The sequence below is a fragment of the Ovis canadensis genome, chromosome 9, assembly GCF_042477335.2.
Source record: "Ovis canadensis isolate MfBH-ARS-UI-01 breed Bighorn chromosome 9, ARS-UI_OviCan_v2, whole genome shotgun sequence".
NCBI lineage: Eukaryota > Metazoa > Chordata > Mammalia > Artiodactyla > Bovidae > Ovis > Ovis canadensis.
In genome coordinates, this window is record NC_091253.1 from 77,463,767 (window position 1) to 77,474,747 (window position 10,981).

The 10,981-nt window shown below is 43.4% G+C and overlaps 1 protein-coding gene across 1 annotated transcript; it reads left to right on the plus strand.

The window, feature by feature from the left end:
* Positions 1–881: 881 nt before the first annotated feature.
* On the plus strand, positions 882–8,751 carry KCNV1 (potassium voltage-gated channel modifier subfamily V member 1). Its single transcript, XM_069601115.1, has 3 exons — positions 882–2,247; positions 3,109–3,638; positions 7,161–8,751. Exons 1-3 carry the CDS (start codon positions 1,781–1,783, stop codon positions 7,670–7,672), a joined length of 1,509 nt encoding a protein of 502 aa, XP_069457216.1. The 5' UTR covers positions 882–1,780; the 3' UTR covers positions 7,673–8,751.
* The last annotated feature ends 2,230 nt before the right edge of the window (positions 8,752–10,981 follow it).

A 10,981-nucleotide genomic window follows, 5' to 3' on the forward strand; every position in this document is an offset into this window, starting at 1 on the left:
TGAACTTTTACTAAAAAAGGTGTTGAGGCCTTTGCTGGCTAGATAAATACTTTGTAAAACTACTTACAAGGGCGGAAGAAAGGAAATAAGTATGGTTCACTCATTTTTGCAAAGACTTTTGAAAAAAAAAAAAAAAAAGGCAAGGTTTCCAGAAGCTTGCTGAAAATAATGGGGAAAACCTTGAACCATGCCACCCAAAGCAGTTAACATAATTTCCCTAACCCTGAGATTAGCAGGATTAGGGCAGTTACACAGCTGAAAATTTTGTTCTTAGCATTCCTGAGCGCACAGATTCAGGGAACCGGGAATCTAATATAGGATCCTTGAAGTGCCTTAAAGATGAATGCAATATTCAGAGTCACCGAGCGCCTCACTTCCTCCTCCGGTCTCAGCTCCCTCCGCTCCCCGCACTCCCCACAGCTGGCGCCGGGAACCGCCGGGGGCTGGGAGGGAACGCGGGCGGGGGCGGCCACCCTCCGCCGCAGCCGCGGGGCCGGAGCCGCGAGTCGCGTGGCGACGAGTGGAGACCAGAAGAACTCGGTGGCGAGCACAGCTCTGCTTCTGGACCTGTTAAGTCAGACTCCTGTAGATCCAGAGGATCAAACCTAGGCTCCGTAACCAGCAGCGAGCACCTAGCGCAACCCAGATGTGCCCGGAGCAGCAGGTGAGTCACCCTGCCCGCCTCCCCACTCCAGCCCCATGTCCAACAGGTTGGCCAGGGCGCGACTCCCGGGGGCCCCCGAGGATGCACTCCTAGCCTCACCTGGGCGCGGCGCTCGGCTTCTCCCTTTGCCGAGTTGTCGTTCCTATTTAAACTCCTGCCCCAGCCCACGCCTGTTCTAGTCCTTGTCTTTTTGCCTTCCCTTCTCCTAAAATGACAGCTTCACTGTGTGCCGAGAAACGCGCCCAGAACATCTCCTCTCCAGGAAACTTGTAGGGACAGACTCGGCTGAACCGAAGGGCGCGAAGTGTCTCAACATGTGATGGGAGCTGGCCACGGCGACCCCTGGTTCGCAGTGACTCGCTGAGACTTAATCAAAAGTCAGCGTTAACTGCGCTCATTTCCCTACCAGGAGGTCAAAAATTAGGAGAGGAGGGTGCCAGAGTGATTGAGAGTGAATGCCAGCAAATGACACGCCTCGCGCGCCCAGGTCACCCTCCCCCACGTGCGCGCATCTCCAGCGACCGCTCCCCGGGAGGCCTATGAGGCCGCGCCGCAAGAGAAGAGGGAGGAATATACATCCCGAAGTTGCAACAGACTCAGACCCGGTAGCCCCTTCCTTTGCTGCTGAACTTTTCGTTTTGGTCCCCTGCAGGCGGGCGTGAGTCTCGCCCACCCCCTTGCTTACATTCCTTCAAGATTCGACGAGCCCTCCTCCACGGTAGACCTCCCTCCTCTGTCCCCTCCCCACCCGCTCCAGCGGCCGCGAGGCCTTCCACCCAAACACCTCCGGGCTAGAGGTCTCAGTTACAAAGTTGGAGAGCGGGTAGTGAGTCCGAGAAGGACCACGGCGACCAACTGTGTGCCCGGCGGCTGTCCTCGGCTTGGTCCGCACGTTAGCGACTCCCTAGGGCGCCACCCCTCGTCTCCATCCCAGGCACGGATGCGCGGCTCCAGCGCACTCGCGGCTCCCTAGCGGCGAGAGGGAGAACCAGCACAGGGGGTGGAGAGAGGAAAGGTTCGCGGGTGGGAGGAACCCCCCTAGGGAGCCCGGGAAATCCCGGCCGTGCCTACCCCCTCCCCCTCAACTTCGAGGCGCTCTCGGCAGCGGCGGCGAGGATGGAGCTGCCTTCCCGGGGCCGGGCGCCGCCGGACTCCTCGCTGGACAGCGCCTCCCTGACCTCGCTGGACTCCAGCGTCTTCTGCAGCGAGGGTGAAGGGGAGCCCCTGGCGCTCGGGGACAGCTTCACCGTCAACGTGGGCGGCAGCCGCTTTGTGCTCTCGCAGCAGGCGTTGTCCTGCTTCCCGCACACGCGCCTGGGCAAGCTGGCCGTGGTGGTGGCCTCGTGCCGGCGCCGCGGGGCCCTGGCCGCCGTGCCCAGCCCCCTGGAATTCTGTGACGACGCCAATCCCGTGGACAACGAGTACTTCTTCGACCGGAGCTCGCAAGCCTTCCGCTACGTCCTGCACTACTATCGCACCGGCCGCCTGCACGTCATGGAGCAGCTCTGCGCGCTCTCCTTCCTCCAGGAGATCCAGTACTGGGGCATCGACGAGCTCAGCATTGACTCCTGCTGCCGGGACAGGTACCCGCGAGGCGCCGGGGGCGGGGGCGCGGGGGGGTCGGGGCGGAGCAGCGGGCGCCATAGGGATGGGGCGGCGGGGGCAAGATTTGAGACTTCATCCAAGCCTCGCTCGAGCCAGGCCTGAGAATACTACCTGTGGCCGTTTAGGAGCCAGAAGAAGGCAGGGTGGCAGTGGGGGCCGGAAAGCATCAAAGCCAAGTTTTGATGGAACTTTTTGAACTTTCTGCTTTTTCTAGTGAAGGTATGCTAATTCATTTGTAATCAAGAGTGGTCAGGCCTGCAATAAATATCTGGTGATTGTAAAGATGAGTCAAAAATTATGCTCCCAAAAAATGCACCTAAAAGGATGTAGGTTACAGTATAGAGAGTGGTGCTTTATCACACTTAGGAGGCTTCAGTTTTAAAACTTGGATAAAGAACTGCTTTAAATCCAGAAGACAGAAAGTTGGTTCTTTGTGAATAAGTGTGGCACTTTGGTGATCTATTATTTTGCAATTACTTTGCTATTATTACCATTTCATCATGAATATCTTTCCATTACCCACATTAAAAAAAAAATTCCCTATTGCAAACTTCTGTTCTTGTTACAAGAAAAAAGTAGGTCGTAAAATGCATTAATCTAAAGTAGCTTTGCTACATATAATTTATTCTGTATAAACTTCTACCACAAAAGCACCATTTTAAAAGCAATAATCTTTCACATTTGAGTCCTGTGAAAAGACAGCCTGGGTAAAATATGGCATGAACTTGTTCTGCATGTTACTGAATTAAGAAGCATGACTTCACTGCCGAGTTTAATTCCCACTTCACTTCAGTATTTTTAAAAAGTTAGACTAATCACCAGGTTGTCTTCCCTAAAAGATACTTCAGAAGAAAGGAGCTGAGTGAAACGTTAGACTTTAAGAAGGACACAGAAGACCAGGAGAGTCAGCATGAGAGTGAACAGGACTTCTCCCAGGGACGTTGCCCCACCATCCGCCAGAAGCTCTGGAACATCCTGGAGAAGCCTGGGTCGTGCACAGCGGCCCGAATCTTTGGGGTCATCTCCATCATCTTTGTGGCGGTGTCCATCGTCAACATGGCCCTGATGTCAGCCGAGTTAAGCTGGCTGGACCCACAGCTGCTGGAAATCCTGGAGTATGTGTGCATCAGTTGGTTCACGGGGGAGTTTGTCCTGCGCTTCCTGTGCGTGAGGGACAGGTGCCGCTTCCTGAGGAAGGTGCCGAACATCATAGACCTCCTTGCCATCTTGCCCTTCTACATCACTCTCCTGGTAGAGAGCCTGAGTGGGAGCCAGACTACACAGGAGCTGGAAAACGTGGGGCGCATCGTTCAGGTTTTGAGGCTGCTAAGGGCTCTGCGCATGCTCAAACTGGGCAGGCATTCCACAGGTATTCAGGTTTCGTGATGCCTTTTCATTCGCTGTTGTTCTTAAGCATTAGGGCTTTGACCAGGGTCCAAGGGAAGCGGCTCTTGACTCTCAATTGACGCTCAGAATACCACCTGTTATATTTCACCCAATTGTGATCTCCAGAAAGGCACTGAAATGCAAAACCTTGAGGTTGTTATCGCAGGTAGAGAGGACAACTTGCCTCTCATACACTTTCTCTCCTTAAGACAAGTGAGAAACTATTTAACCATATGTTCATTTTAATTTATTTTAACCCAGGTGCCCAGAAGATGTACAAAAATTAAAGACACACTGCTTCTGGAAGGTGCTACATAAAATATGCATAAACAGCACATAAAAAGATATGCACAAATTATATATGATATATAGGAACATAAGCCAGTTTCTTTTCTGTGTCGAAGGAAATGTTTTTCACACTAGTTTGTTGGCAGAAGAGAAAGTCAGTCCTCCAGGACCTTCTCTGGCTATGCAAAAAGAGATGACTGGGCACTGGGGGCCTTGTCATAATTTGGGGGAAAACAATGGAAATATTTGCTTTAGAAGTAAAAGGGTCTTTGCGACCCTTTGGACTGTAACCCACAAAGCTCCTCTGTCAATGGGATTTCCCAGGCAAGAATGCTGGAGTGGGTTGCCATTTCCTCCTCCAGGGGATCTTCCCATCCAAGGGATGGAACCCACATCTCCTGCATCTCAGGCAGAGTCTTCACTGTGAACCATCCGGGAAGCACTTACAAGAAAGCTAAAGACACAAATTAAATGCCCTGTCTAGTATCCGAGAATTTTTTTGTCCTGAACTGGGGAGGCATAAGAGAGACAGTAACAAGAATGCCTTAGCTTTTTGTATGTATCCATAAAGCCTTGAAAATCTAAAGAACACTCTCTCTAGAGAAATGTCTACACGACACACACACACACACACACACACACAATTGTACATGAAAAATTATAGGCAAATCAGAGGAAATCATACAAATCCATTAAAGATGATGCTTCCATCCCTAGGGCAGGGATTCTCAGTGACTGGCCCTGTCGTCTGTTAGATGTTCTGGAGCACATATGTGTACCCTTATGTTAGACTTTAATAAAAACAAGAATCCCTTGAAAAGCTTGTTAAAATGCAAATTCTGAGCCCCAACTCCAGAGACTCAGATTTTAGTTTGGGGGGTTGGATCCCAACGCATGCATTTTAACAAGCTAACTTTGATGTAGGTGGTCTTGAGAAACACTTTCAGAAACACTGGAATAGGATACAATATTAATACAATACATACAAATACAAATAACTGACTAGAGACTCCTGTTCCCACTGATTTCCCTAGATATATGCCTGACTGGTCACCTAAAAGGAGTTGATGGTAGAGATCTCTCCTTATATATCTAGGAAGAAATGAACCTCAGATATGTTTTCTCCCCACATCTCTGAGGAAACGAGGACTGTTCCTAATATAATTTTGGTAGTGTATTTTCCTAGCTAGCCTCACATACCAGGGATTTGATAATGGGGTTTCCAACAACTTTTAGAAGTACCACTCTTTTGTTTTCTGACACCCATAATGGGATGCTTTCTTCTAGTATTTATAAACTCTTCACAGGATTCAATTTAAAAACACCCAGTAAAGACTGCATTTTTCCCCAAAAGAAAGGAAAAAGAAAATAATAGTAATTTCCACAATGTCACCTCTTCAAAGGTTTTCTCAGTTCTAAGGCAAGTAGAAGTATTAATAAAGTCTTAATTTATTGAAAAGATATGAACAGTTGCAATGAATAGTTGACAGTTTTATCTTGAGCATTACATTTAGCAAAATATAAACATAGAGCACATATTTCTCTAGGTATTAACTGTAAATAAAATTGAGAAGTATTATGAAATAACGGTTTAAGAAGACAATGGTGGACCAGACAGCCTAGTTTTAAGTCTTTGGCCTGTTACTTTGTACTAAATATGCTACTTTTCTGTGCCTTGGTCTGCTCACCCATAAAATGGCATAACAAATATAACATCTATCTCCTGTTATTTTTTAGGATGATCCGAGTTAATTGATATAACCGGCAGAAATTCAGGCCACTTTGTTTCTTTTCAAAATGAACTGTCTAGAACATTGGAATGACAGCAGTCTTTCCAAACACTATGCATTTCTTCATATGTTCTCAATTTCAGAAATCCACTTCAATACAGACACATCAAGGCCAGTTTTCTAAAAGGTATTCTAAAGATATTATTTAAAATGCCTTTTAAAGTTAAATCTCAAATTATATTCATTTGTCTTTTAAAATAGCTGGCCAATAATTAAAGAACATCTCAAAATTCTAAGAACAAAATTCAGAATAATGAGAGCAAAAATAGTATTTTAATGTATTTAAAATAGTCTCTAGTGAATAAAAATTTAAACGTAATTCCAAGAGGTATTACTTTGCACTTTTGAGACAATATCATTGTGACATCATGTTAATATGACTTCAAAATATGAATAAACTTTCATCAGTATCTCTAGTGCTAGGGAAGATACCTTATTCAAATAGCAATCCTATAATGGGCTCCTCTTGCTATAACTTTGGTATTAAGGACAAAAATTTCAATGGGTGCCACTGAAATGGAGGAGTACTGGAACCCCTCGTGCTACCCCTTTAAGAATGTCCTCACATGTAGATTTGATGTTCTTTTGTGAATTTTCTTCCTGAATCCTAATTTGTTTTTACTGCTTCACTTCATTCTCATCTTTTAATTCTTCTGGCTCTTTCAGATGATGATGCCCCTAATTGTGTTAAACTTGTGTTATCAGGAAAGTGAGAAAAACAGACACATAAAATATAAGGAGACAGCATAAAACTGCCTTAGAACAGTGTGCAAGGTGATACATCAAAATGCAGACCTGGCCAAAAGAGCCCTCCTCGTACAATGCTGCAGAGGCTCACATTGCATGAAGGACACCGTGCCATCGAATGTCCCCTGCCTGCCCTTCTTCTCCTCTCTCATATTTTTTGTATAAATAGTAGGTGTTTAATAGCTAGGAGCTTCCCAGGTGGTACTAATGATAAAGAACCCGCCTGCCGCTGCAGGAGACCTATGAAACACAGGTTCGATCCCTGGGTTGGGAAGATCCCCTGGAGGAGGACATGGCGAGAATACTCCCCTCCAGTATTCTTGCCTGGAGAATCCCGTGGACAGAGGAGCCTGGTGGGCTATAGTCCACAGGGTCGCACAGAGTCGGACATGACTGAAGCAACTTAGCATGCACACACGCACGTGTAATAGATAAGTGAGTGAATGAACCTAATTATATTTATTTTTAGCCTTCTCAATCAGTCCCCATCAACTAGACTAAGAACTTCCTGAAGATTGTAACTTATCACCTCTGTACCCCCAGAACTTTGCCCAATGCTGGAGCCATAGGAAATGTCAAATGCATGTTTTGGGATGGCTAGCAGGGAAGGAGAGGGAGAGAAAATGGGCAGAGGAAGGGAAAAGGGGTGGCTGTGACTGACACCAACTGTTCTATTACAGGCTTACGCTCCCTTGGAATGACAATCACCCAGTGTTATGAAGAAGTTGGCCTGCTGCTCCTGTTTCTGTCTGTGGGAATCTCTATATTTTCAACCGTGGAATATTTTGCTGAGCAGAGCATTCCCGACACAACGTTCACAAGTGTCCCTTGTGCCTGGTGGTGGGCCACAACATCCATGACTACTGTGGGATATGGAGACATAAGACCAGACACCACCACGGGCAAGATTGTGGCCTTCATGTGTATCTTATCGGGAATCCTTGTCTTGGCCTTGCCCATTGCTATTATTAACGACCGCTTCTCTGCTTGCTACTTCACCTTGAAGCTCAAGGAAGCAGCTGTTAGACAGCGTGAGGCTCTGAAGAAACTTACCAAGAATATAGCTACTGACTCATATATCAGTGTGAACTTGAGAGATGTCTATGCCCGGAGTATCATGGAGATGCTTCGATTGAAAGGCAGAGAAAGAGCAAGTACTAGGAGCAGTGGAGGAGATGATTTCTGGTTTTGAATTCACTTTCAGTTTACTTACAAAAGTTGTGTAAAACTAACTTGATTGATAAAGCCTTGATATGGATGTCTGTACACTGCTGCTGAGTCTCTTTTGAGTCCTGCCTGTGTTCATTTTAGTTGACACGTTGCTTGGTCTACTAGAATAGTCCACATCCCCCCAAAATAATGGCACATTGTTCTGACACACTTGAGTCTTAAAACTAACCATTTAACACCACCCAAGGCAACAAAGCCAATAGACATGTGTTAGAATTGTCAAATATAAAATAATAGTGTAATGGATACAATAACATTAAACGTTTTCCTATCACTAATTTTTAGAGTCTTTTGCACTTCTAATTTTAAAGGATGGACATTAAATGGCATAGCCCAGAGCAAAGATAAGTGAACATTGAAGATCATGGTGAACAATTTTGTTATAAAAAGATATTCTCCAAGTAAGTAAATCACTCTTTTCTTGAACAGTTAAAGCTGCTGAATATAACAATTAGCTTTTCGAGAGAAAATTCTGATCTGATGAGCATAGACTGAGTGCCTATCTTTCCTCTGGTGCAGACATTGGTCCCAAATGGACTGAGTTATGTGTTCCATTATTAGTTTTGAAGGTAGAATCCAAAAACTACCTAGGCTGCAGTAGAAGAGTGCTAACTAAAGGCTTTGAGAATTGCACTTCCTCATCCGTCTCATGGAGTACATATGTGGAGCATAAAGGCAATATCTCTTTATACTCCATGGAAACTAGATGGCCTTTAAATATCTCGTTATTGACTTGGTGTTCAAGTTATGTCTTTAAAATGGTGACTTTGTAAGTAACGAAGTGGTGAGGATCTTAAATGTATATACACTGAAGTTATTAAATCATCTTATTTCATAATATGAGAATGTTATGTTGAATGATACCATTGGATGAATTTGACAATCTTTTAATTGTTAACAAAAAGTATTGTGGACAGCTTTCTGACTGTTGGGGTAAATAGCAAATGTTTCAACTTTACATGCATTTTGACAGTATTTCAGGATACAATAAAATTCCTAGTCAGTTTGTTATATAATTAAAGCCAACAATTCTAAACTTGGGAATTATTTTATGGTTTCCAATGTTCTTAAAAATGAGATTTCAAAAACTAAGAATAATACAGAGTATTATTTTCATACCTGCAATCTCAATGAATATAATAGTGTCCCCAAGGGGACAAAAATTGTTTCTTGGAGGGGGACAAAAAAATCCTACTGTTTTTATTCATACAACACATATATCCATGCAATACACAAAGAGATTATAGCGTATATCTTTGGTATTAATATTCCATGGGCTGGGAAATTAGAAAAATGCCTAACAGGTCCTTTCTAGGGTTGAGTTATGGTAAGAAATAAACACTGAGAAGGACAAATTTAATATACGTCTGTATAATATGTCATTAAATCTATTTAAGGATACCTTATTATAAACCACAAAGAAGAGAGAGAGGAAGAGAGAAAAGACATGAAAAAGAACAAAAGAAAGTCCAATGAATTATAAGATACCACTGATTGCAAAATGCATCCAGATTTTGGATATATAAAAATTTAAAATATGCATCTTAAAATCAATGAAATATCATATACACTACCTCTAGCTTTCTGATATGCATACTTAAGCTCTAAAAACGTTTTCATTGATGGCATGAGTTTTAAATTGTATGCTAAAATACTTTAATCCATTTGGCTTGTTTCCACTTCTCCCAAATATTATGAAATATTTAAGAGATATGAGTAGTAATAAAATAAATATTTTCCCTCTTACACAATTCCCAGGTGCTAGAGCATACCACAGGGCCACTTGTCCTAATATAAGTGGCACCCACACTCTGAAGGGGAAATAGACACAGAAGGCAAACTCATTCTGGCTTATCTAGAACTCTCCCCAAGAGATCCAGGCTGTGCTCTGTACTCATCATATATTTTGTCACTGTATCTTCAAGGTATTCCTATTATATAATTACTGTTGCTAAACTCTTCTAATTATATAAGTTATATATTTATCCATCCAACAAATATTGATTCAGGATCCATTTATGTGCTGGGGCTTGAGATTCTTTGTTAAACCAGATCAAGTCCTGTTCTCTTGCATTTAATATTCTATTCAAGACTGCGAGGGGAACACAGATGACAGAGCTGAAGCAAAAAAAGATGAAGGGACCTGCCCAAATTCACACAGCCCATGGAGAGTGCCAGAACCAGGAATGAGTTCCAACCTGCTGGTCCCTGAAAATGATACTCCTCGAAGGTATATGAGATTTCATTATTCCCATATACACTGTGCACAGAGATACCCTTCAGGGGCAAGTAAGCCAATTTCTTATGGCTAGAGAGATTCAATATGCCTTAAGAAAAATATCAGCTTATTCTCAAAGGTGGAATGGTGCATCGAAAGGAACTGTTGTCACACCATGTAGCCACAATTAGACAAGAAAAATATTATCTTTAGAATAATTAATAGCTAGAAAATGAAAAAGTATATTACACATCTACTTTTCCTACTGCAAAAAATTCTAATATGTTCTCCAGAAATGTGGTATGTGAGCTGTATAAATTTTGTTAAGATGTGGACATTTCAAAAGAAATTTTAAAATATTACTGCTTTGTCAGTTTTGCTGTTATATAAAATATTGGTGTATCTATTCAATAAATTGTACATATAAGCAAACCAAATTTAAGTAACAAATCAAGGCAAGAACTGTAATTTTATATTCCAGTATTTTAAAAATTTGATATTTGTCAAAAGCCTAAGAATAATTGCTATAGAACAATATTTAATTTGTTTGGACATATAAATAATTTCACTATAGGCTATTTAAAGAACACTAGTTAAAGACAGGAGAAGGAAATGGCACTCCACTCCAGCACTCTTGCCTGGAGAATCCCATGGACAGAGGAGCGTGGTAGGCTGCAGTCTATGGGGTCACAAAGAGTCGGACATGACTAGGCGACTTCACTATCACTTTTCACTTTCCTGCATTGGAGAAGGAAATGGCAACCCACTCCAGTATGCTTGCCTGGAGAATCCCAGGTACAGGGGAGCCTGGTGGGCTGCCGTCTATGGGTCGCACAGAGTCAGACACGACTGAAGCGACTTAGCAGCAGCAGTTAAAAACATTTGAGTGCATAGAGGTAATGTTTGAGTACCTAAAGGAGCAATGTTAAGAAATTACTGAGGTATGTATGGTAGAAGTGGCCTCAAGTTCAAGTTTTACTGGGATTTTTTCTATATATATTGATACAAGAAATAGTTGCATTTACCATTTTAATGCAAATTAGTATAAAGCAT